The sequence below is a fragment of the Scyliorhinus torazame genome, chromosome 17 (assembly GCF_047496885.1).
Source record: "Scyliorhinus torazame isolate Kashiwa2021f chromosome 17, sScyTor2.1, whole genome shotgun sequence".
In the NCBI taxonomy this organism is placed as follows: domain Eukaryota; kingdom Metazoa; phylum Chordata; class Chondrichthyes; order Carcharhiniformes; family Scyliorhinidae; genus Scyliorhinus; species Scyliorhinus torazame.
In genome coordinates, this window is record NC_092723.1 from 146664321 (window position 1) to 146691981 (window position 27661).

Sequence of the window (27661 nt, forward strand, 5' to 3'; positions counted from 1 at the left end):
TGCTACGGCTGTCCCAGTCAATGTTGGGAAAGTTAAAGTCCTCAAACTATTACCACCCTATTTTTCTTGCAGTGATCTGTAATCTCCTTACACACTTGCTCCTCAATTTCCCTCATGTAAACATCACTAGATAAATGCATGTCTTTCTGAGCAAAAACGTTTGTGGCAATAATTAAAAATTCACATCATGATGTTTAAAGCTATACCTGGCCCCATCTCACTTATCCTATCATCTTTCTCAATGCTCTAAACTGGTCCTTCCTTACCTTCCATCTTGAGCATCTCCTCCTCTGGCTGCTCCACCACTTACAGTTGCGCCTTCAACTGACTAATCCAAACACTGAAATCCCCCCAAAAACCACGCCACTTCTTTTTGGATCGTCCTAAAAATGCACTTCTTTGACTAAGTTTTAGACTATACTTCTAATATTTTCTTCTTTGACTTGGTGCCCATTGTTTTCCGTTGTAAAGTGTCTTGGTATGTTTTTTCAAATTATAAGGTGTAACTGGTGTTATTTTTTACACATCCACAGTCTAGAGCAGGCATTGTCAAACTCGGGGGCGCGACTCGCGGGTGGCTCGCGGGCAGGTGTCGTGAGGGTCGCAGAGCAGTCCGTCGCGGCGCTTCAAAATGGCCAGGAACAGATATTTCAAAAATGCGTCCGCACTGCGCATGGGCAAAACTATGCGCATGCGCACCGATGATCGAGCACGCATGCGCAGTGCAGCCGCATTTTTTTCCCCAAGTTCAGGGGGGTCAAAGGGACCATTGGGGCCCCAAGGGTCCCAAAACCATTCCCTCCATTTTTGTCAGCACCAAAAAGGTAAGAGAAAATGGTGGGTCACGCAGGTCGGCCGGGTTGGGTACCGAAGGTTGGCCGGTTGGTAAAAATGGGTCCCCAGAAAAAAAGTTTGAAAAACACTGGTCTAGAGACATCAAGGAGACATTTTACTCCAAAGCTCTAGATTTTGAATCTGCATTTCTTTCCGTACGACAAAGGATACTGTACTCATGTAAGATGAGCTGTACTAATTTTTCAGAACACTGTGTCAATGAAACTGTTGAGTTGAAAGAGATCCCACCACCTTTCTTTGGCTGAAAAGCAAGTCAAATAAAGTTCAGAGCTATAACCTGAAAATACATAACAGTTTAAAAAAAAACTATTAATGATACTTGTTCTAGTACAAAATTAATTTTAGTCAAGGTTAAGAATGTGTTCCGTTAGAATGAGTGTGTCCAACAAAACATTCTTGCTGCAATCCAGCCAGCAGGCTCCTTTCAGTTCCAAATAGAACTAACCAGAGTTGTTATTAGCTTTGTATACGAATGGGAGAAATAGCTGGGGTCAGATCATGACTTTTAAACCTCCTGTGCCCGGATAATGCAACAAGGTTGCTCCCTGATTGGTGGGTAGAGACCAATCAGGGAACAGTTTTTCTGTTCAATCTTCCAGTTTCCTGGATGTTTTATAGCAGGAGGCAGTCAGACCGCATAGGATAGGGAATTCTGACTTGGACAGTGGTCAGGGACAGGAAGGTGTAACTGTGAGTGAGGCATGTAAGGGGACCCAGAGGATAGGGGTCCCAGCCTTTGCAATTGTCCAATAGCTCTGAGGGTCTCTCAGTTTGTTCGGATAAGAGTCGGGGTTGCAGGGGGCATGAGCAAACTGACCATGACACACAAAGTCGGGGGAGCAAAAAGGAATGTCGTGGTAGTAGGAGACATAGTGAGGGAGATTGACACTTCGCTGCAAGAAAGAGCGAGAGGCCAGATGATTGTATTGCCTGCTCCAGGGCTGGAGATGAACTTGCAATGGGAAGGGAAGGATCCAGTTGTCATGGTTTATGAAAGTACTAATGGCATAGGTAGAACTAGGAAAGAGGTTCTGCATAGAGTACCAGGAGCTAGGCAGTAAAAGAAGAGCCTCAAAAGTAATAATCTCCTGATTACCTGAGCCGCCTGCAAATTAGCATAGGACAAATAAGATTAGAAAGATTAATGAGTGGCTCAAAGACTGGTGTGGGTGATGTGGGTTCTGGTTTGTGGTGCACTGGCATCAATATTAGGGAAAGTTGGGCCAAACCATTGGGACGGTCTGCACCTGAACCGTGCTAAGACCAATGTTCTAGTGAGCCGCATAACTAGGGCAGTAGAGAGGGCTTTAAACTAAATAGTGGGATCAAATTTAGGAAGATGTGGTAAATCAAGGAGTACAGAAAGGGTAAGCGAGAAAGGTTTAATGTGGGAAATGATAAAAGGGACAGAGAGTACAAGGAGCACTAATCTAAGAATAAATCAGCAGATAAGGCTGGAAGTTACAAAAATAATAAAAGGACAAAAATAAGTCTAAGCTTCTGAATGCAAGTCGCATTCCAAATAAAATAGATGAACTGAGAGTACAAATTGAAATAAAGATCAGAGACATGGCTGAAGGATGCCACAGATTGGTGCCTGAAAATTTAAGACATTTAGGAAGTACAAGAAGCTAGGAAAAGGTGGAAGGGTGTTAATTAATGGTGGTGTTCGCACGTTAGAGAGGGGTGACCTAACTTCAGAAAACCAGGATGTCGAAACGGTTCTAGTGGAGATGAGAAATGACAAAGGCAAGAAGTCATCCCGCTAACAGTAATCATATAGTAGAGTGTGATATAAAGTAAGAAATAATGGGAGCTTGTCAGAAAGACTATAATCATACAAAATTTTAATCTGCATATAGACTGGAAAAATTAGATGGGCAAGGATAGCCCAGATGAGGAATTTATAGAATGTTTTGGGATAGTTTCTTAGAAAGCATGTTCTGGCATCGACCAGGAAGCAAGCTATCCTATAGACCTGCTATTATGCATGAGACAGGATTAATTAATGGCCTCACTGTGATGACACCCCAGTGGCAGTGATCAGAAAATTATTGAATTTTACATTCTGTTTGAGGGATGGAAGAGTGGGTCCAACACTAGTAATTTAAACTTAAATAAGTGAAATTATGAGGGCATGATAGCACAACCTAATCTGCCAGTTCACTTTAGATTGTTAAGGGATAGGTCAATAGAGATGCAGTGGTGGACATGTTAGGGACATTTCAAAATACACAGAATAGATACATTCCAATGAGAAAGAAAAATTCCAAGGGGAGAACCCAACACCTGTGGTTAGCTAAAATAATTAAATATAGTATGAAACGTAGAAAGAAAAAGTATATAATTGCACAAGTGGTAGATCAGGAGTGGTAGTTCAAAATATAAAAGCAGCAAATAATGATCAGAAGATTGTTAAGGAATGGAAAAATTGGAGTATGAGAAAAAGTTAGCTAGAAATATAAAGAATTAATAGTGGTAAATATGGAGAAGGCAGATGAATTTAACTGGTATTTTACATAAATCTTCACTACAGAGGATACAGGTAACATCCTAGAAATACCTATACATCAAGAAATTAAAGGCAGGGAGGAACTCAGGAAAATCACAATTACCAAGGAAGCGGTACTGCGCAAACAGTTGGAGCTGACAAAACCCCAGCCCTGTTGGACTTCAACCTAGGGTCTTAAAAGAAGTGGCTAGGGAGATAGTTGATGTGTTGGTTTAAGGTTCTATTAGATTGGAAAATAGCAAATGTAACTCCTTTATTCAAAAACGGAGGAAGACAGAAAGCAGGTAACTACAGGCCAGTTAGCTTAACATCTATCATAGGGAAAACGTTAGGAGCTATTATTAAAGATGTTATTGCTGGACACTTGGAAAAATTCAGGTTGATCAGGTAGAGTCAACATGATTGTGATTTTGTGAAAGGAAAATCATGTTTAACCAAATTATTGGAATTCTTTGAAGAATTAACATAGGCTGTGGATAAAGGGGAACCAGTGGTTGCACTGTATTTAGATTTATAGAAAGCATTTGATAAGGTGCCACATCAAAGGTTATTGCAAAAATATTAAAGCTCATGGTGCAAGCGGTAACATACTGGCATGGAGAGAAGATTGGCTAGCTAGGGGCTTTTCTCAGTAACCTCATACTTGTGACAATAAATTATTATTATATTATTATTAAACAGAGGGTATACACAAAAGGGTCCTTTTCTGGCTGAGAAAATGCAATGAGCGATGTGTCACAGGAATCAGTGCTGAGACTTCAACATTTTACAATTTCTGCAAATGACTTGGATGAAGGGATCGAGAGCACAGTTGCTAAATTTGCTGATTCAAAGATTGGTAGGAATGTAAGATGAGAAGAGGGGACAAAAGCAGGCTACAAGGGGATATAGATAACTTAAGTGAGTGGACAAAGATCTGGCAAATGGAGTATAATGTGGGAAGTATGAAAGGCGGTGAAAGATTATCAGGGGGCAGGCAGGAATGTGGCGTTAAGGTTACAATGATCTCATTGAATGGCGAAGCAGGCTCGAAGGGCTGAGATGTATGCATTTTTACCATTGGAGCCATCATAATGAACAAGAGCCTGAAGAGGAGGTGAGAGCGACGAGCCTGAAGGAGAGGTGACAGCAAGGGAGCCAAGAATCTGAAGGGGAAATGAGAGTGAGCAGGTGACATGCATTAAGAGGGGATGAGAGCAAGCGAGTGTCGGGTCTGAAGGTGAGAGTGTACTCTTTTGGAGGGAAAATGACAAACTCAAACCTGATTTCCATCTGCAGGAGTACTCGCCTCCCCCTTTCAGGCCCTTGGCGCTGTTGCTCTAATCTCCACTTACATCCATGTTGCCGTCACATCACCTTTAGGACCATCACTTGCTTATTCTATTTTAACTATCTATTTTTCTTAGAGATTCCTGGAAGACATGAGAATCTGCTAACTACAAGTCTGCTTGTCCTTTAGAATGCCAAAAGGAATAAACGATTTCTATTTATATTGCACATTTAACATAATAAAATTACCTGCAACACTTCACAAAAAACAGAAAATGGAGTGAGGGGGGATAACAATCTAGTTTGTAAAATCATACAAGTGAGAAAAACATCAGCAACCCTCAAAAACACAATCAGAGAACAGAAATCATTTACAGAATTTGAAGTTAAACACTCAAATTGATTAGCTTGAAGTTGTCAATGGCAGTTCAACTTCAGAAAAAAAGAACAAAAACTCCAGCCCCTCACCTTGAAGTAAATATTGGGTTTAGGCTTGTTTAATCGGATTCCTACGGACTCCAACTCCTTTTCCAGTAAATTTCTAGAGAGAGAACAGGAAACACTGTTTCAGTTTCTATTTCAACATCTGGGATCAGTTTAAAGGAAGTTCAACTCTTTTAAAAAAAAAAAAAATATTTTATTAAAGTTTTTCGATCAAACAAAAATTTCCCATTTTAAACTTTGTAATAATATATACATTGATCGTTTTTTAAATAAATAATATGCTAACTAACGGCAACTGCCAACAACGAAATAAGAAACAACAGAAATAGTAACTAAAATAGTAACTTCGTAACATCTAATATAAATAACTAATATATAAACACACACATAAAGCCCCTGAGGACCCAAATGAGCCAGCCCCCCCCCCTGGGTTGCTGCTGCTACCTTTCCTATTTTCCCTTATCGCTCTGCGAGAGAGTCGAGGAACGGTTGCCACCGCCTGGTGAACCCTTGAGCCGAACCTCTTAGTGCGTACTTTATCCGCTCCAATTTTATGAACCCTGCCATGTTGTTTATCCAGGCCTCCACGCCCGGGGGTTTAGCTTCTTTCCACATAAGTAGAATCCTTCGCCGGGCTACTAGGGACGCAAAGGCCAAAACATCGGCCTCTCTCGCCTCCTGCACTCCCGGCTCATCTGCAACCCCAAATATAGCCAACCCCCAGCCTGGTTCGACCCGGACCCCCACCACCTTTGAAATCACTTTTGCCACACCCACCCAGAACCCATGCAATACCGGACATGACCAAAACATGTGGGTGTGGTTCGCCGGGCTTCCCGCGCATCTCCCGCACCTATCCTCCACTCCAAAAAATCTGCTCAGCCTTGCTCCAGTCATATGCGCCCTGTGTAGAACCTTGAATTGTATCAGGCTGAGCCTGGCACACGAGGACGAAGAGTTTACCCTACTTAGGGCATCTGCCCACAGCCCCTCCTCAATCTCTTCCCCCAGCTCCTCCTCCCATTTTCCCTTCAGCTCCTCTACCATCGTCTCCCCCTCATCTCTCATTTCCCTATATATATCTGACACCCTACCATCACCCACCCATGCCCCCGAAATCACTCTGTCCTGCAACTCTTGCGCCAGGAGCTGCGGAAATTCCCTCACCTGTTTCCTCACAAATGCCCTCACTTGCATATAGCGAAATGCATTCCCAGGTGGCAGCCCATATTTTTCTGGCAGTGCTCCCAGACTCGCGAACGTCCCGCCTAAGAACAAGTCCTTCAATTTCGCAATTCCTGCTCGCTGCCAAGATTTAAATCCCCCATCTATCCTTCCCGGGACGAACCTATGGTTGTTCCTTATCGGGGACCACACTGAGGCACCCGTCACTCCCTTATGTCGTCTCCACTGCCCCCAAATTTTCAGAGTTGCCACCACCACTGGGTTTGTGGTGTATTTTTTCGGGGAGAACGGTAAAGGCGCCGTCGCCAGTGCTTTTAGGCTAGTTCCCCGACAGGACGCCATCTCCAGTCTTTTCCACGCCACTCCTTCCCCTTCCCTCATCCACTTACATATCATTGACACGTTGACGGCCCAATAATAATCACTTAGACTCGGCAGTGCCAGTCCCCCTCTGTCCCTACTGCGCTGCAGGAACCCCCTCTTTACTCTTGGGGTCTTTCCAGCCCACACAAAGCTCATAATACTCTTGTCCACCTTCTTAAAAAAGGCCTTTGTAATCAGTACAGGGAGGCACTGGAACACAAAAAGAAACCTCGGAAGGACCACCATTTTACCCGCCTGCACCCTGCCCGCCAATGACAGGGGCGCCATGTCCCACCTCCTAAAGTCCTCTTCCATCTGCTCTACCAGTCGTGCCAAGTTAAGCTTATGCAAGGTTCCCCAGTTCCTGGCCACCTGGATCCCTAAATACCGGAAATCCCTTGTTACCCTCCTCAACGGTAAATCGTCTATTCCCCTGCCCTGTTCCCCGGGGTGCATCACAAACAGTTCACTCTTCCCCATATTCAATTTATATCCTGAAAATTCTCCAAACTCCCTGAGTGTCTGCATTATCTCAGGCATCCCCTCCACTGGGTCCGCGACATGCAACAACAAATCATCCGCGTATAATGACACCCGATGCTCTTCTCCTCCTCTAAGTACCCCCCTCCACTTCCTAGAGCCCCTCAGCGCTATGGCCAGTGGCTCAATTGCCAACGCAAACAGTAACGGGGACAGGGGACATCCCTGTCTTGTACCCCTATATAGTCAGAAGTGGTCAGATCGTTGCCTATTTGTAATCACACTTGCCACCGGGGCCCTGTACAGGAGCTGAACCCATCTAATGAACCCCTCTCCAAATCCAAATCTCCTCAGTACTTCCCACAGGTAGTCCCACTCCACTCTATCAAATGCTTTCTCTGCATCCATCGCCACCACTATCTCCGCCTCCCCCTCCGGTGGGGGCATCATCATCACCCCCAGCAGCCTCCGTATATTAGCATTCAATTGCCCCCCTTTAACAAACCCCGTTTGATCATCATGCACCACCCCGGGGACACAGTCCTCTATCCTCGTCGCCATCACCTTGGCCAAAAGCTTGGCATCTACGTTCAAGAGGGAAATAGGCCTGTATGACCCGCACTGCAGCGGGTCTGTGTCTCTTTTCAGGATCAGCGATATCGTCGCCTCCGACATCGTCGGGGGTAGTGTCCCCCTTTCCCTAGCCTCGTTAAAGGTTCTCGTCAGAAGTGGGGCCAGCAGGTCCACGTATTTCCTATAGAACTCCACCGGGAACCCATCCGGTCCCGGGGCCTTCCCTGCCTGCATGTTCCCAATTCCTTTTACCACCTCCTCCACCTCAATCTGCGCTCCCAGTCCTGTCATCTCCTGTTCCTCAACCTTCGGGAACTCCAGCTGGCCTAGGAAACGCATCATTCCCTCTTTCCCTTCTGGGGGTTGAGCCTTATATAGCCTCTCGTAAAATACCTTAAACACCCCGTTCACCCTCTCCGCTCCCCGTTCCATCTTTCCCTCCTCGTCTCTAACCCCTCCGATCTCTCTCGCTGCCCCCCTCTTCCTAAGTTGTTGGGCCAGCAGCCGGCTCGCCTTCTCTCCCTATTCATACTGCACTCCCTGTGCCTTCCTCCATTGTGCCTCCGCCTTACCCGTGGTCAACAAGTCAAAGTCCGTGTGCAATCTCCGTCTTTCCCTGTATAGCCCTTCATCTGGAGCCTCTGCATATTGCCTATCCACCCTCAAAATCTCCCTCAACAATCTCTCCCTTTCTTTACCCTCTTGTTTCCCCTTATGGAGATTAGCTCCCCTCTAACCACCGCCTTCAGCGCCTCCCAGACCACTCCCACCTGGACCTCTCCGTCATCATTGATCTCTAGGTACCTTTCAATACATCCCCTCACCCTTACACATACCCCCTCGTCCGCCAACAGTCCCATATCTAATCTCCAGAGTGGGCGCTGTTCCTTTTCCTCTCCTACTTCCAGATCTACCCAATGTGGGGCATGATCTGAAATGGCTATAGCCGAATACTCCGTTCCTGCCACCTTCGGGATCAGCACCCTTCCCAGGACAAAGAAGTCTATCCGGGAGTACACTTTGTGGACATGGAAGAAGAAGGAAAACTCTTTACTCCTTGGCCTAGTAAATCTCCAGGGATCCACTCCTCCCATCTGCTCCATAAAGCCCTTAAGCACCTTGGCCGCTGCCGCCCTCCTCCCGGTCCTAGATCTGGACCGGTCCAGCCCTGGGTCCAGCACAGTGTTGAAGTCACCCCCATTACCAACTTTCCCATCTCCAGGTCCGGGATGCGCCCCAACATACGCTTCATAAAGTTCGCGTCATCCCAGTTCGGGGCATATACATTCACCAGCACCACCGCCTCACCTTGCAATCTGCCACTCACCATCACGTATCTACCCCCACTGTCCACCACTGTGGTCTTCGCCTCAAACAATACCCGTTTCCCCACCAGTATTGTCACCCCTCTATTTTTTGCATCCAAGCCCGAGTGGAATACCTGTCCCACCCATCCTTTTCTTAATCTGACCTGATCCGCCAGTTTCAGGTGTGTCTCCTGAAGCATGACCACGTCTGCCTTTAGCTTCTTTAGGTGCGCAAATACCCTTGCCCTCTTAATCGGCCCATTCAACCCTCTCACGATCCACGTGATCAACCGGGTTGGGGGGCTCTTTACCCCCCCCCCCCCTCGTCGACTAGCCATCCCCTTTTTTAGACCAGCTCCTCACCCGGTTCCCACGCACCCGCTTATCCCCCCCGACGGCGCCCTCCCGTCCCGACCATCCCATCCCATAACAGCTCCCCCTTCCCCTTAGCAGCAGCAACCCAGTTAACCCCCCCCCCCCCCTAGATCCCTCTCTAGCTTAGTTGCTCCCCCCATATTGCTTCCGGAAGTCAGCAAACTCTGGATGACCTCGGCTTCTCCCGTTTATCCTTAGCCTCCCATCATGTGAGGCCCCCTCCTTCCTGCGCCCCCTTTTCCCGCCACAATTTCCATAGCGCGGGAACAAAGCCCGCGCTTCCCTCTCGGCCCCGCCCCTGATGGCGCAGCTCCCTCTCTCCTTCCCCCTCCCCTTCCCCACCGGCGCCCACATTTCTTCGTGTCCCCCCCCTTCGAGTGGAAAGAAAATTTTCCCCCATCTGATTCACAGTCCCTTGCCACCACCTCGCTACTTCATTTCAAACACTCTTTCTCCAATCTAGTCCAACTTCTCCTCTTCAATAAATGTCCACGCCTCTTCTGCCGTCTCGAAGTAGTGGTGTCTACCCTGGTGTGTAACCCACAGTCTTGCCGACTGCAACATTCCGAACTTCACTTTCCTCTTGTGGAGCACCGCCTTGGCCCGATTGAAACTCGCCCTCCTTCTCGCCACCTCCGCACTCCAATCCTGATACACGCGGATCACCGCGTTCTCCCACCTGCTGCTCCGTGTCTTTTTCGCCCATCTCAGGACCATCTCCCTGTCCTTGTAGCGGTGGAACCTCACCACTATTGCTCGAGGTATTTCTCCTGCCTTTGGTCTTCTCACGAGGACTCGATACGCTCCCTCCACTTCCAGGGGGTCCGTCGGGGCTTCAGCTCCCATTAAGGTATGGAGCATCGTGCTCACATACACCCCAACGTCCGCTCCCTCTCCCCCTTCGGGAAGATTCAAGATTCTTAAGTTCTTCCTCCTCGAGCTATTTTCCAGGGCTTCCAGTCTCTCCATACACCTCTTATGCAGTGCCTCGTGCGTCTCAGTCTTCACCACCAAGCCCTGTATCTCGTCCTCATTTTCGGCAGCTTTTGCCTTCACTCCACGGAGCTCCATCTCTTGGGTCTTCTGCGCCTCCTTTAACCCCTCAATCGCCTGCAGCATCGGCGCCAGCACCTCCTTCTTGAGCTCCTCCACACATCGCCGGAGGAACTCCTGCTGTTCCAGGCCCCATACCAACTGGCCTCCCTCCGCCGCCATCTTGCTTCTCACTTCCCGTCTTTGCCGCTGCTCCAGAGGATCCACCGTAATCTGGCCACTATTATCTCTTCTGTCCATTCACATCCGGGGGGACTCCCTTCTATGTCGCCTCACAGGGGGATTAGCCTTCGAAAATTGCCGTTGGGGCTCCCGATAAGAGCCCAAAAGTCCGTTAAAACGGGAGGTGCCGAAACGTGCGACTTAGCTGGTCATCCCCGCACCCGCGGAAGTTCAACTCTTTGTATCAATACAGAAATTAACCGGCTTCCGGTGACGGCGGGAGGGAGGCAGCCGCACACTGGAGGGCTCCCGCTCGGGAATAGGAATTTTGGCGTTTTAACGCCCGGTCCCGGGGGCAACGGAGGCTGAAAAGGCTGTAAGAAGGCACAGGGATGAGAAATGTCCAAGTTTGGGAGAAAAGCGGCCGTGAAAAAGGGGGTTAACAAAGTCCTCTGGGGAATGAAAACTTCAGCGCAGGAACTGTAAGGAAAGCGGAGGCTGGAGCACCGGGGAGGCCGCATCGCTCACAGCAGAAGAAATGACCACGGTGATGGCTGTGGAACTTGAAAAACAGTTCACAAAACACATGGAAGCGATGAAGAAGGAGATGGGGGTGGTATTGAAAGTGCTGTTTGGAGGAGGCGATTGCCCCGGTGAGGGCGGCGGTATCAAGCGCAGTGGCGGAGGTACAGGAGCAAGGTGAGACACTGGAGGAAGTGGAAGAGGCATTATCGCAGCACAGTGATCAACTCACCTCGATGGGGAAGGAGTTGCGGAGACCAACAAGGGTCTGCGAGCCAAAATGGAAGACCTGGAAAACAGATCCAGGTGACAGAATCTGAGGACTGTGAGTCTGCCCGAAGGGGTGGAAGGAGTATTTTGCCACGATGTTGGCAAAGCTATTGGGGGAGGGGGACGATCCCTCCCGATATGAACTGGATCAGGCTCATCAGTCGTGGAGGCCTATACGAAAGGTGAGTGAGCCGCCAAGAGTAGTGACTCTGTGTTTCCGTAGGTATAGCGTGAAGGAGAAAGTCCTGTGCTGGGCAAAGCAGAAGCGGGTGGTGCAGTGGGCTGGAGCTGGTATACGATATACCAGGACTTTACGGTGGAGCTGTCGAGGAGGCGGGTTGCCTTCAGCCGGGTGAAGAAGGCACTGTACATCTGCAAGGTGCAGTGCGGCATAGTATATCCAGCTAAGTTGAGGGTGACCTACAAATCCACGGACTTTTATTTTGGGACAGCGGAAGTAGCAGAGGCGTTTGCGAAGGCAGAAGGACTGTGGCAGAATTGAGAAATGGTCGTGTACCAATGTAGCCTCATGTAACTTTATTTTTTCACTGCGTGTTAGTGTATGTACTAAATGAGTCGACGCTGTATGTATTTGGACAAGGGAAGAGATGGGACTTTCATTTGCAAGGATGGTTCTTTGGGGCTTGGGTGTGTGCGGGGGTTGTGTGCTAAAGGAGATTTCTTGGTTTACCTGGGACCGGGCAAGGGGGAAGGAGACCTGGGCGGGGGCCTCCACGCTGGCCGGTTTAAGCAGGCCAGTGAACGGGAGTGAGGTGGGGGGATGGGCTGTGGCCATCGGCGGTTTCGGTGAGTCTAGCCGGGGTGAAAAGGAACTGAGGTTGGGGGAGGAGTTTACAAGAGGAAGTGGAGGGGAGGAGTCAGGGAGAGGGATGGGGGTGTCTACAATTCATGGGTGTCATTCACGGTCCTCTTTCGGGGATTGGATGGCATTGAATATCAGGGGGGGGTTTGGGGGGTGGACCGTATATGTCAATGGGGACCATAGGCGGTTCCCGATTCCTTTTTTTTTCCACCTTGGGAGGGTTTGTTTTATTTGATGCTTGTATTGTCAGGTGGGCCGTTGTTAGGGGAGTGGGAGGATGGGATCGTTGTTGTTGATAAGGGGATTGACATTGTATTTGTTACTGTTTACTGTTTGTTGGTGGGGTGTAAATTCTGAAGATGTGAAAATGGAAAATAAAAAATATTTATTTAAAAAAATACAGAAATTAACCAATTTGATTCTAAACAGCCAGCGGTAGTCGAAAGCATGGGATCCTTTCTCTCCTTCACCAGCTGAGAGAAAGAAAAAATGCTTTTATATCGTGTCTTCTCCAACCTAAGGATGTCGCAAAGTACTTTTGAAGTGTAGTCACTGTTGTAATGCAGATAGGCAACAGGGAAACAGTTCCCAGCTGATTAATTTACTCAACTGTAGATCAATTTCAACCCAAATTTTACTAATTACAATATTGTTATTGGCAATGGAGTTGGGAGTAATAATGTTAAAACACAACTTCAGAGTGGTATTCAAATAGTAAATGTAATAATAGACACATCTAACACAAGATATATACAATAGCTATTGGATGAAGGACATTTGATATTGTGCCTTGCAGACAAAAGCTCCTGATGGTCAATCTCCAACTTGTGCTGAATTACCTGAAATTAACCAAAATGACAGTCAGGGCGCTTTAACTGGACTCAATATCTGAACCGTTAATCTATGTTTTCGCTTTCCAAATTCTACCAATATGCTAAATTTCCAGTCTACTTTTATGGGCAGCACGGTAGCATTATGGGTAGCACAATTGCTTCACAGCTCCAGGGTCCCAGGTTCGATTCCGGCTTGGGTCACTGTCTGTGCGGAGTCTGCACATCTTCCCCGTGTGTGCATGGGTTTCCTCCGGGTGCTCCGGTTTCCTCCCACAGTCCAAAGATGTGCAGGTTTAGTGGATTGGCCATGATAAATTGCCCTTAGTGTCCAAAATTGCCCTTAGTGTTGGGTGGGATTACTGGGTTATGGGGATAGGGTGGAGGTGTTGACCTTGGGTAGGGTGCTCTTTCCAAGAGCCGGTGCAGACTCGATGGGCCGAATGGCCTCCTTCTGCACTGTATATTCTATATCTTAAAAAAGACTGATCATGGACATCTTTGGTGTCTCCACACGCACATATACACTCTTTTGCCCACACACCTCTGCACATCACCCTTTGTTGCATCCAGCATCATTATTACAACATCTGCGGTCCGAGCAACAGCAATCACCTGCCGACCACGACCCTTACCTGGAACAAATTAGATAATATTTTAGCAATCATATTTAGACACCATTGAAGCATCAAAAACAAACTTGTGATTACTAGTTATTGTTTTTCCTGAATTTTCAATGTATTTCAATGAGAGAAGATCTCATTGGAGGAGAATACAAATTAAAATTTGCATTGATAATCACACCCCAAAGTATTTCACAGATAACAAAATTCTTTAAAGTATAGTCATGGTCCTGATGTAGGGAATGTGTAGCTTCATATTATCTGATATTTCCAGAAGTCAGGTCAACAAGAAGGTTCAACCAGAAATGTCCATGGATACCTCAGTTAATGAAATTGCTACAAGAGCCAAACCCATCATGTGGCAAGGGTCTCCGCTCTTCCATCATTCCTATGGCCCCTCTCTCCTCCAAACCAGAGGAAGACCGAGTGCAAAATTGGGTTTGGAATTTGGAACACAGATATTTTTCATAGGCAACTCTACACGCAAACCTTTCCGAGCAATTGCATGCATTCCAACTCAACAAAGACATATACAGACCTTGTGCTGCTCCTTCAATGATACCAGGGAGATCCAAAAGCTGAATGTTAGCTCCTTTATGCTGCATATTAAAAAAAATAAAAAAATTTTAAGCAAATAAAAATCTGCGCACAATAGCTTGAGGGTTTTTTTTGCGGCTCATGGATGCAAAGATTTTTAACCTTTATTTAAATTCGGGAATCTAATGTCTCTATTCAGCTTTCTTGACTCAGAAACTAACAGAGGTGGCAGTCACTCTGCAACACAGGAGGTCCGGTTCCAGACAGCCTAGCCACTCTGTTCTATGTCTGCCTGTGCAGAAACACACTAGCAGTCCATGATGCCTCTCTTTCCAACCTCCTTTCCCACTGATGAGGAGTTCCCAAATTCCACCTGCATCTTTCTAACCAATATGCGTGAAATCAGGAAATTAACTGTGAACCTGTGTCCTTTTCCATGTGGCTCAGCACACTGGAACTCTACAATATACATTTACACAAATCCTCCTCGTCCCTCCAGCCCAACAAGCACAATGACATTTTCTTAAATTCTCTTGGCTGTTGATGCCATGTGAAGATCCAAATGGGCACTGTGGGGGCAAAGGATAGAGGCTTATGATGTCACCAAATTTGGATCACAGGACTGGAGTAACATTCAGTCCCTTGAGCCTATTTCGCCATTCAATGAGATTACAGTTGACCTAATACCATACAATACGTGTACTTGCCTCATATCTCTTAATAACTTTTTGACAGATTTTTGTTACCAATCTCAGATTTAAAAATAACAACTGATCAACTACCATTTGTGAAAGGGAATTCCAAACTTCTATCATTCTGTGTGTGAGGCGTTTCTTACTCACACTCCTGAAAGATTGGGCTCTAATTTTTAGACTATGATCCATTTCCGAGATTCCCCAACCAGCAGAAATAGTTTCTCTCTATCTACCCTATTTGTTCCCCTTAACATCTTGAAAATCATGGTCAAGTTGCCTAACCTTCTAAATCCCACAGAATACAACCCTCGTTTGTGTGATCTCTCTGCATCATTTAACCCCTGGAGTCCAGGTATCAATCGGATCATTTTGGATCAAGTATTGAACTGGGCATGAGTTGAGCTGGACTGAAATACATTAAGTCACAAAGAAAGCTTTGGTTAAGAAATATTTTAACACCAGGATTGACATCATATAATATTCTGAACAGAGACATGCTATAGAACCCATAGAGTCCATACAGTACAGGAGGCGGCCATTCAGCCTGTCTGCAACAACCTTTTTAAAGAGCACTTTACCTATGCCTACATCCCGCCTTATCACCATAACCCACCTAACCTGCACATCTTTGGACACTAAGGGACAATTTAACATGGCCAATCCACCTAACGTGCACATCTTTGAACTGTGGGAGGAAGCCCATGCAGACACATACAAACTCCACACAGACGATGACCCGGGCTGGGATCGAACCCAGGACCTTGGTGCCGTGAGGCAGCAGTGCTAACCACTGGGCCACCATGCTGCCTCTATTTAAATACTTGATGAAACTAAGAATCTTCAAGTATTTGCTTAGCTTAAACAAGTTTCAACTGGAATGAAATTCAGTCAACATAACCTTTCTATACCTTTATACTGCACAAATATCAACAAGTACAAAAATGAATAAATACATGAAAGGTAAAACTGGATAAATTATGATTTATTTTTGCTAAGTAAATAAACTGCTGTAAAATCTAATATAGAACTCATCTTTTCTAATTTTAGGGAAACTGCAAAATGTCACATGATTGAAGTACCAGGCATACGTCCAATCACAGCTGCAACCCTAAGAGCACAATATGCTCTTGATGGCTCAGTTGACAAACATCTATCCAAAAGGATCAAGCAGTCATTTATCTTATTTTTGTTTCAGGGATCCAAGCTTATTCTTTATCGACTAGACAGGTTCCAGATTCAAGCCCTGGTCTGTGCCAAGGCAGCTAATCTCAGCAAGGGTAACAGTAGGCCTGGACTAAAGGGGATGGGGAAAATCAGAGAGGGCTCTTGATTATTACCACCTTGAAAGGGTATGTGTTTGGACAACAAGAGGTGTGTGGCATGGCCCTAGTACTCAGCCCTCCCTGAGTATAGTCAATTATGCTGCTTATGGAGTGGCATGGTGGTTAGCACTGCTGCTTCATGGCACCGAGGACCCGGGTTCGATCCCGGCCCCAGGTCACTGTCCGTGTGGAGTTTGCACATTCTCCCCCGTGTCTGCGTGGACCTCGCCTCCACAACCCAAAGATGTGCAGGGTAGGTGGATTGGCCACGCTAAATTGCCTCTTCATTAGAATTTTTAAAAAAAACGTTTTAATCATGCATCTTATGCTGAACTTCTAGCCTCAAAAACAGGGTCAGCGATGGGAGCCACAATCATCATGAACAAGTGCTTACATCATTCAGAAAATATCGAAGGGAGAAGATCAATGAACAATGATAGAAACCTATTGCCATCCCGCATACGCACAACTTGCTTCGTAACAGAGAAAGCCAAAAAGAATGCAACAAAAACAGCATAGAATCAGGGCAGGACGGCTTGACAAAATGAAGGGAATGTTTCGAGGGAGCACAGTGTTCCACAATACCGAAAATGACATTTATGCCAATCTAGTTGCTTTAGAAATAAATATAGGTTTAATCACAAGCAGCTGAGTTCTACAAATAACTGCCGTTTGAAGCTTAAAAAATAAGCTCGTTAGAATTCAAACGCAAAATATAATATACACTTTCCTGTCAAGGCCAGGAGAAAAGCACACCAGCAACTACAGTGCAGTCTCATGGCACACAAAGATCTAGTATAGCTTAATTTTACTAAGAAGAGAATTTCTTACCTCTATGACACCAGGGATACAGGTAAGGGTTGTGAATTCATATGAAGCTGCTTCACTTGCAGTGGAAGTCATCAAGCTCAGGAATGTAGACTGAAAAACAAATATTTGCCACAACTCAAGTACAAGCTCATCACAACAGAATGCTTCAATTTAAGACTAGTTAACTAGGGTTAATTTAGCCTATTTTTCTAAGTTGCTATAAGCTTTTTTAATATATATATATAGGTTTGATTGTTCTCCTTGCAGTCCAGTTTCCCTGGAGTTCAGAGGCGGTTTTGCTTGTAAGCAGAGGTGACCTGGGCTCTTCCCATGTATCAAGCAACCTATATTTATATAGCACTTATTGAAATCTCAAATATTTCAAAGGACTTAAGGTGCAACAAATTATTTTGCAAATTCTTTAACAACATTACAGAGATTTTAATGCCCATTTCAACCACTGAAAATGGGAGGATTATAAAATACAGGCAGAATACCTCAAAATTGGCAACCAAAAAAACAATGGTGCCCAAAAACCGGACATCTTTTTCCTGTATTCCAGCAGACCTTGATTAATAATATTTTTTATCGTCACAAGTAGGCTTACATTAACACTGTAATGGAGTTACTGTGAAAAGCCCCTAGTCGCCACATTCTGGCGCCTGTTCGGATACACAGAAGGAGAATTCAGAATGTCCAATTCACTTAACATCACGTTTTTCGGGACTTGTGGGAGGAAACCGGAGCACCCGGAGCAAACCCACGCAGATACGGGGAGAACGTGCAGCCTCCGCACAGACAATGACCCGAGCCGGGAATTGAACCTGGGACCCTGGCGCTGTGAAGCAACATGGCTAACCACTGTGCTGCCGTGCCGCCCAACCCAGCTTGGAAACGTTTGGCGAGTTGCCGAATACTAATTGGCTTCGTGCACCTGATTTCTTGTGTTCTAACGAAACTTGACCCCACCCGATCCAGTACAGATGCAACTGAGACGGTTGAACACACCCAGAAAGAACAAAAGACTCTTGTCAAATCCACCGAGGTACAATATTTAGCTGTGTATTGTGCTTGGGTACAGGACATATGCCTATCCTTGCTACAGTATTGAATTTTGATGCCATTAAGACCCCCAAGTCTACAGGCTTAAATTAAAACATTACACTTAATTCACAAAGGCCTAAAATCTAATACAGAACTCATGTCATTTAATTCTAGGAAAACTGCAAAATGTCATGTGATTGAAGCACCAGGCTTATGTCCAATCAGAGCTGCAACCCTATGAACAGACATTCTCCTGATGAATCATTCGGCAAACTTGTTGCCTTCGCTGGTCCAAGTCAGTTCAAACAGAGTTATTGAATCTTGCGTGAATAGAAAACAAATAGTTTTCATTTGCAACAAAGAGGTGTTTTTAAACATCATTTCAGTTTGATTGATCTTTTCTCATTTTAAACAGTGAGTCGATGTGGGGAAGCGGGGAAGCCATGAGATAGTTTTAAATCCAATGTCTGAGAAGTTAATATCAGCAACATAGCCATTAACTTAAAGTGCTCTTTGCAATCATATCACTTGGCTTTCTTGTGACCCCTATTCACTGAATTAAGGTGCTTTGATTTCCCCCCCCCCAGTCCCCTTAAACCGGCAGGTTTTGAAATCCAGCACGGACCCAGTCCCAAGGTTGACAGATTTGAGGTACTCTGCCTGTAGTGCTTTATCTGAACGATACAAGCTCTGATAATAATGAGAAGCACATGACATGTGGATCTCAACACTCCATGTTGGGTCAACAGAGCTACCAAGTATGCCAAGTACACAAATACGTGTACACAATATTTTATCACGACTAAGAACAAGCAAGTTCAATTGCTGGGCATAGTTTACTTTGCAATGGCTAAAGCACATACTGCCAAATTGTCACAGAACCCTAATGTTGCTAACTTTTCGTTTGGTTCAATTGCTCTGTTTTATTACCTTTGCTCTCGAGTCGCCAGGTATCTTTATGATACCGCCACGAGGTTCAAGTCCGAGTAATGATTAATAACTCAATACACCGATCAGTAAGATTCAAATCAAAGCACATTTATTATACACAGTAATCGCTACTCATGCACAAATTCTACGTCTAAGCTACTTCTACAACTAACAGGCTATACTTAACTTCGGACTGGCCATCAGGTCAGGGGAACAAATGGCCTTTCGTTCGGGTTCTGAGTCTGCGGGATTCGAAGTTGGTACGGATTGGTAGCTAGGAGCGCCTATCTCGTAGCGAGCGTTGAATTAAGACTTACGGGCTTTCGGCGGTCACTGCACCGGTCACGGTTGGTTTGCGTTGCTGGGTGACCCGGGCATGAAGAAGAGAGAGTTGAACTTGGGGGCTTAACTTTATAGTCCCCAGGGGCTTCCCGCCTTTCGGGGCAGACCCTGTACCTGGTTCTAGGTGATTGGACTTTGTTCCAATCGCTTGGTTCGATTTCTCCAATACTGGAGCGGTTCCCTGATCGATGGGCAGTCTTGAAGTGTTCGTTAACCTCTTTTGTGTTGGCTCCTGCTGGCGCCGGGGAGTCTGGCTTTGCTTTGTTTATCCCAAATGTTTCAATTGCACCCAGGGATTGCGCATTAGTATGTAGATGGCTGCTACATTATTATGCTGGTATCGATGCTGTCTGGGCTTTTGCAGAGTTTTAATACACAGCAAACCTGCACCTGCTGGTTTCTGCCTGTGTTGGCTGAATTTCCCTTCAGCCTTTGCCGTTCACCATTTTAAATCGGGAGTTGGCCAACTTAGGTGGCTACACTAAATATATCTGGGCAGTTTTTGGTGACTCTCAACCTTCCTTTATTGTTGTTCTTTTCAAATTCATAGTCACTTGTGTAGTGTTCTCTCTTCACTGAGATGATACCATTGTGGAACACTACACAAAATGATTCCAGCAAGTGCCCACGAACGGGGCACTAAGAAAAAACAGAAAGTATAGACATGTCCAGATAAATTTAGGTTCATGTGGCCTTAAAGCATGTCCTCCTCCAAAGTGAAATACCAGATCACTGCTGTATCATGACACCCTTTGCTCATGTTTGCTCAATTCCAGCTCCACTTGACCAGAGTTGCAACATAAGTGAAATTAGATGTTATTTTAAAATACCCGAGGATCTTGGCTGAGCCCAATTAACTGCAGCCACTAGGTTTGTAAATTTAACACAAATAGCCTTTTATTATTTAACAATAATCTAATGAAACTGACAAAAATTATAACTGACTGCCTAATACCCCTTATCCCAGGGCTTTTCAAAGTCAGGTCCTCGACCCGCGGGTGGGTCTCAGAGTGATAGGTTGCGGTGCTCCCGATTGTGGGAGATGTGGCCAATGGCCGTGACCGCCTTTTAAAAATACCGGCCCCAATCCGCTTTCAAAGAATGCTGGCCGTCCCGAGCATACGTGGATCAGCTGGATCCAGCAGTGCGCAGGCCCGGAGCCCAGCGGAACAGACCACCTCCTCCTGACGTCAGCGCGCTGCCTCAGTACCACCTCCTCCTGACACCAGAGCGCTGTCTCAGGAATAAATTTATTTTTAAAAACAATGGAGTCTTCCTGCCAGAAGCGGCAGCAGAGAGCAGGTCACACGCCCGGCACGTACGCTGACGTCACGTCCGTGCTTTGGGCCCAAAATCACGGAGGAGATATTCCTCCATTTTGTAGCTGCCAGGAAGCAAGCAAAAGGACAGTGAAGAGCTGAAAATGGATCATTTTTAATCAGAGAGGGCCAGAGACCCAAACAGGCCAGGATCTCACAACTGAATCTGCTGGAGAGAACTGCGCAGGAGAGTCCATGGCAGGACAAAGCAGTGCTGGTGTGAGCTGTATAGAGCTCCAGGGCCTCTGGTGAACTTCCCATCAAGAAGAAACTGAAATCAGGAACAAAGCAGTATAAAGATGATTTTTGGAGGTATGGCATTGTTAATTGTGTCAAGCAAATCAGGATGCAAAGCCCATGTGCGTTATATGCAGGGAAGTACTGACAAATCAGAGTTGGATGCAAACTATATCTTACCTTGCAGACATCTTTTCAATTCCAAATGAACTGAACATCAAGTTGCAAGGAGAGTATGATGATTGCTTTCGGCTCTGTGAAGAATTTGATGCTTTCCAAAAGTAATTGAAAGTTTGGCAATTGTGAGTATAAGGCCAAAACTACTACCTGTTCCCCACACTGCTACGACACATCGAAGAAAATAATGTTAGTAACGGAACTGTCAATAGACTGGCAAGCCTTATTCAGTCCCATCTGGCCGCGCTGATCAACAGTTTTTGTCGCTACTTTCTAGAGGAGAAGTTTCAGATTTTGAAAGAGAAGAAATAAGTTTGAGATCCTAGAATCAATTATTAACTTAAAACTGACTCCAAATGAAGAGACAGAACTTCTGTGCCTCATCTGTGACAGCACATACAAGTCCATGAGTCTGTCAGCATCCTGGAGTAGCGTCTCTGAGGCGTATCCAGTGCAGAGTAAAGTAAGCGTTTTGTTACTATTGCCCTTCACAATGACCTACATGTGCGAGGTTGGAATTTCAGTCCTCACAAAGATGAAGGCAGCACAAAGGAACAGGCTGAACTTTGTACTTGATATGTGCATTGCTCTCTTCTCCTGTGAACCTGATTGGAGTGAGATTGTGAGGACCAAGCAGGCTTACCAGTCTCATTAAAGATAAGCGAAAATGGTGTGTTGCGAAGGTCAGCTGGTATGGGTTGCAAAGGTCGACTCGGGTAGGTCACAAAGGTCGGGCAGTTGGCAAAAATGGGTCCCGGGAGACGAGGTTTGAAAAACACTGCCTTACCGACACCCGGTGAGCTGCCTTCTTCAACCGCTGAGGTCCGAGGTGTAGGTCCATCCTCAGTGCTGTTAGGATGGGAGTTCCAGGATTGACCCATCAACAGTGAAGGACTGGTGATATATTTCCAAGTTATAAGCCGTAAGACATTGGAGCAGAATTAGGCCATTTGGCACATTGAGTCTGTTCCGCCATTCAATCATGGCTGATATGTTTCTCAGCCCCTATCTCTTGCCTGCTCCCCATAACCCCAATGCCCTTATTAATCAAGAACCTTTCAGGCAGCACGGTGGCGCAGTGGAGTTTGCACATTCTCCCCGTGTTTGCGTGGGTTTCGCCCCCACAACCCAAAGATGTGCAGAGTGGGTGGATTGGCCACGCTAACTTGCTCCTTAATTTGAAAAAATAAATTAGGTACTCTAAATTTATATTTTTTAAAAATTAGAAAAATTAATCAAGAACCTTTCTATTTTGCCTGAAGACACTCTGACTTGGCCTCCACAGCCTTCTACGTCAATGAGTTCCACAGATTCACCACCCTCTGGCTGAAGACATTCCTCCCCATCTCGGTTTTAAAGGATCATCCGTTTAGTCTGAGGTTGTGACCTCAGGTTCTAATTTCTCCTACTAGTGGAAACATCCTCTCCACATTCGCTATCTAGGTGTGTCAGGTCGATAATACAAGTGAGAGCCATGCTGAATATAGAAAGGTCAGAGGACTGCAGAATTACACATGTTACACCCTTGTTCAAAACAATTTGTAAAGCTAAGTCGAGGTGTTGAGTGGCTTGGAGGGGAGCCTCCAGGTGGTGGAGTTCCCAGGTATCTACTGCTCATGTCCTTCTAGATGGTAGTGGTTATGGAATCTGAAGGCTCTGCCAAGGAACCTTGGTGAGTTACTACAGTACATCTTGTTCGTCAGTGGTGGAGGGATTGGATGTTTGTGGCAGCGATAGCAATCAAGCGGGTTGCTTTGTCCTGGGTGGCATCAAGCTTTTTGAGTGTTGTTGGATCTGCACTCATCTAGGCAAGTGGAGAGTATTCCATTACACTCCTGACTTGTGCCTTGTAGATGGACCTGCTCTGATAGCCACAGTATTAATATGGCTAGTCCAGTTCAGATTCTGATCAATCCTAACCCCAGTATGTTAATTGTGGGGGATTCAGCGATGGTAATGCCATTGAAGTCAAGGAGCAATGGTTAGATCATCTCTTGTAGGAGATGGTCATTGCCTGGCACTGATGTGGTATGAATGTAACTTTCTACTTGTCAGCCAAGCCTGGATATTGTCCAAGTCTTGTTGCATTTGGACATGGACTGCTTCATTAACTGAGGAGTCACGAATAGTGCTGAACATTCTGCAATCATCTGTGAGCATCCCCACTTCTGACGTTATGATGGAAGGGAGGTCATTGATGAAGCAACTGAAGATGGATAGGCCGAGGACATTACCACGAGGAACTTTTGCAGTGATGTCCAGGAGCTGAGATGATTGACATCCAACCACCACAACCATCTTCCTTTGTACCAAATATGACTCCACCCAGCGGAGAGTTTCCGATTCCCGTTGACTCCAGTTTAGCTAGTGCTCCTTGATGCCATACTCAATCATATGCTGCCCTGATGTCAAGGGCAGTCATTCTCACCTCACTCTGGCATTCAGCTCTTGTCTATGTTTTAACCAAGGCTGTAGTGAGGTCAGGAGCTGAGTGACCCTGGCGGAACCCAAACTGAGCATCTTTGAGCAGCTTATTGCAGAGTAAGTGCTGCTTGATACAACTGTTGAGGACTCCTTCCATCACTTTGCTGATGATGGAGAATAGACTGATAGGGCAGCAATTGGCTGGGATGCATTTGTCCTGTTTCTTGTGTACAGGATACTCCTGGGCAATTTTCCACATTGCCGGGTAGATGCCAGTACTGTAGCTGTACTGCAACACTTCCTGGAACATTACCAAACACTTCCTCAGAATTATCCTCATCCTCAAGGACAGTTTCAAGTATTCTACCATATCTTTGTGGTGTGCTTTAATCCCTGGTGATGCACTTTGTTTAGCCATTGTCCTGGTCACCAAACATGTTGCTAAAATATCTGGAAACTGTTCCTGTAACTGTTCTGTCTCCTTCCCTTCTCTCGGACTCGGTAATTATGGGTGAACTCCTGCCAACTCATTCCCCAAAAGTAAGTCCACTCCGTCTACTGGTATCATCTTAATCACTCTGACAACTACTGGACCTGATAATTAATTACACTCCAATTGTACTTTATACAATGCAACTTGGAGAAAATCTCCGCATATCCCATTCACTAACATCTTAATTTTCACAAACTCTCTGGAGAGAAAACCAAATTCTTCTTCAGTCAGAGAGTTTGCATAGCACCTGTGTCCCTTAAACAGTTCTGGGTTTGGCTACAGCATTTGATGAAAATGGAGTGATCTTCCCTTTCACTCTCCCACTTCCTATCCTTTTCAAAACTATGGGGGCGACAGAACAAAGGTTTAAATTTATTGATCAGCTCACAATCATCAGCCAATATTGTTGCTTGCCTAGCGGTCGCAACCCTTCGGTCCTCAACATGGATTCTTATCACAGAAGGTAGTGAATTCTTAAATTCTTCCAAGAGAATGACTTCTCTCAAAGCCTCATAGGTAGTTTAAACTCCCAATGCTCGTGTCCACATATTAACATTATTATCCTTAACCCTTTCAAATGCAACACAAGTCTGTTCCAGATTTTTCCTTAAATTCCTCAACTTTTGCCTATATGCCTCCGGAACTAATTCCTGTGCATCTAGAATAGTTGTTTTCACCTTGTCTAGTCCTTAGACACCTCTCTGACAATGAAGCATAAACTTCTTGGCCAGCCCCATCAATTTACTTTGCACATTTTTCCTTCGGTCACTCTATTTGGGTCGCTATATTCTCAAATTCCATGAAGAATACCTCTATGTCCTTTTCCTCAAATTTTGGTTGCTGTATAAACCCAAGAATGCCCCCACTGGGTTCTGCCTCGGGTTTAGGTTCCCTTCTAGCTCTTGGCAGTTCTCCTTTATTTTCCAGCACTTTTAAATTGAAATTCTCTTTCTCTTTCCAACATCTCCATTCCTTTTAATTTGTTCTCATTCTAGAACTGCATCTGAATTCGCTCCAGATCTCTTTCCCCACCAGAAAGTACTTCTGATGCTAAACTACCTGGACTACTAGCTTGTGGGCTCTCCTGTATTTCTAACAGCCCCAAGCACTCAACCAATACATCATATATTTCTGCCTTCCTATCTTTAGTCGGCACCTTCATTTTTAATTCATTTGCCAATTTGTCTTTTCGAAGCCCTTGTAAATAAACCAAAGACAGGTCCTCCACCTGAAGAAAGGTTTTAACAGCTTGCAGAGCCATCCTGCTATGCTATTACAAACCTGGTGCCACTTTAATATATATTGCACCCAAAATTGTTGCTGTCTACCGTTCCAAAGATCAGGATGAGCCCCCAAATTATGCCATGACCCCCCCTGGGCTAGTGTGCGGTTAATTCCAGCCCCACTTGATCCAGAGTCGCAACACAAGTGAAATTGGATGTTATTTTAAAATACCCGAGGACCCTGGCTGAGCCCAATAAACTGCAGCCACCTGGTTTGTAAATTTAACATAAATAATCTTTTATTATTCAACAGTAATATAATTAAACTCACAAAACTGTAACTGACTACCTAATACACCTTACTCAACCACCCATTCGATATATATATTATAGATACACACACACACATACACAAACAGAGGGAAAGGATGGCAGAGAAGGAAGAAAAATTATGATAAAGTAAAAAGGATAAAAGATTTTCAATGCACTAGGATGGCTTTCACTTAAAAGTCTTTCAGGAGTTGGAGGGTCTTCTCTGGCAAGGCCGTCTACCTCCTTTGTAGATTCAAGATCATTTCAACTATTTAGTAAAAATGTGTCAGGCACTCACTGGTTTTAGCATAAAGCAGTCCTTTACTTCGTCAGAGAGAGAGGGCTCCTACTTCTTACAAGGTCTAATCACTTCTGAGCAGCTGTTGGAAGCATCCCGCAGGAACCAATTACTGACTGTTGTCAGCTAGAACACTGTCCCTGGACAACCCACAGATTCCCAGCCAGCCAATCAAACCAACCTTCTCCAAAGCTGATTCTTAAGATTCCCTCGGTGCCGACAAGTCTGTATTCTCCTCTCCAATAAACAAATCCTGAAACACACTGTCCTAGCTAGCAGGCTGCCTTAGCATAGCCTAAGTCTACTGCTTAAAGGCATATTCCGATTCAGGGTCCACTGACCAAAAATAATAAATTACAACAAAAGAAATGGGAACAAAGGGAAATCAAAAGGACGGTCACTCTAACAGTAGGAATTAATGCCGTTTTGGTGACCAAATTTCATTGATGATATCCAAGCTCCTTTACAGTGGGAGCGATGGAAACTGAGCAGGGAACAGAAAAAAGACTATTGAAGTTGACTGAAGCCATTGCCAAAGAGGGAGACATGTGACAAGGCAGAATATTTTTTGAAGAATTGAGAGTGCAGGGAATGTTTCCCATCTATATCTGACTCGCAGCATGACACGTTGACATTCTCAAAGCCCATGGAATTGGACCCAGCAAAGAGACATGTGGATCCAAACTGGGAGAACACTTTAAAGTCCAGTTAAAATGTAACTGCAGCTGTTATCTTTGTAGCAGATGGGGAAATAAATTCTTGAACAAACCCTTAAGCTCCTATATTATCCAGAGGAAGTTGCATGGGGTTTTTCTTTTGTAGCTGGAGCCATAAATTATTCATTTCATAGCCAAGGCCATGACACATGAGAATATATTAAGGACGCGAAGTAATGTTTAAACTTGCACACCTAGGAAAAGAATTGAAAGGAAAATAGGAAATACACAGCAAAAAGTCATCAACTTGTGGAGTATGGCAAGTTACATTTTGGGTGTGATCCCAAAAGAATACAACCTATTCTCTGTATATTTCAGGTGCTGACTGAACAGCTGTGCATTTTCACTATTTACTCTAGTTTGTTCCACTAATCCTTTACAGCTCATGCTTGTCAAGCGGCTAGTATGATTAATGTGAAGAGAATGAGAACTATTAATGTCAACTTAATTTGTTCTTACCTTACCCACAGAAGGGAATCCGATCAATGCTACCCTGGCATCTCCCGATTTCATCACATCAAAGCCCTCTCCTTTTGAAGCTGCAGATTTTGAGGGTTCCAACAGCTGAGCTCTGTACTTAGCAAGCTTGGCCTTCAACAAGCCCAGATGGTATTCAGTGGCTGTAAATCACCAATCATATTATTGTGAGACTTAACAATTGTGTTGTCAAGACAGATATCAATATATTATTGAGAGAAAAAAAAACTCCAAGATAATATATATTGTATACAATATTCTCAAATCTTCCCCTCAAAAGATTCCACTATTGGAGACAAACCTGTAAAAACCATATTTCACTAGCATTTTATTTTTATTAATTTTTTTATAAGGTTTTTGAACAAAGTATATTTACCGCTATGTACACAGAATATACACATATATAGAAGGGCACACCCAAACATACCAAAAAAAACAATTAAAAAAATAGAATAACTGGTAGGGTATGGTGCACAAGCTCAACAGCAGCAACTCTGTACACCTGGCAAAATTATTTACAACACGTAAGTAGGCAACTGTTTGTGGTGTGGGGGGGGGGGGGGGGGGGGGGGGGGGGGTAGATATACATTTGGGTGCCGGAGAGACAATTACAGAGGGCAATACTCGAATGGGTTTGGTGTTGGTGTTATCACTGCTTC

General features: G+C 45.1%; 1 protein-coding gene across 2 annotated transcripts in view; it reads right to left on the reverse strand.

Annotated features, from left to right (window-relative positions):
- The window catches only part of drg2 (developmentally regulated GTP binding protein 2), a 101787-nt gene that overhangs the window by 24893 nt on the left and 49233 nt on the right, over window positions 1-27661 (reverse strand). Inside the window, exons 2-7 of one of the 2 annotated variants that reach the window (XM_072481242.1) lie at window positions 26985-27145; window positions 17032-17121; window positions 14185-14245; window positions 13568-13658; window positions 5105-5177; window positions 1006-1096 (exon numbers count right to left, since the gene is read on the reverse strand). In XM_072481242.1, coding sequence (XP_072337343.1) covers window positions 1006-1096; window positions 5105-5177; window positions 13568-13658; window positions 14185-14245; window positions 17032-17121; window positions 26985-27145 — 567 coding nt within the window. The remainder of the gene's footprint in view (window positions 1-1005; window positions 1097-5104; window positions 5178-13567; window positions 13659-14184; window positions 14246-17031; window positions 17122-26984; window positions 27146-27661) is intronic. The other variant, XM_072481243.1, reaches the window with a different exon arrangement.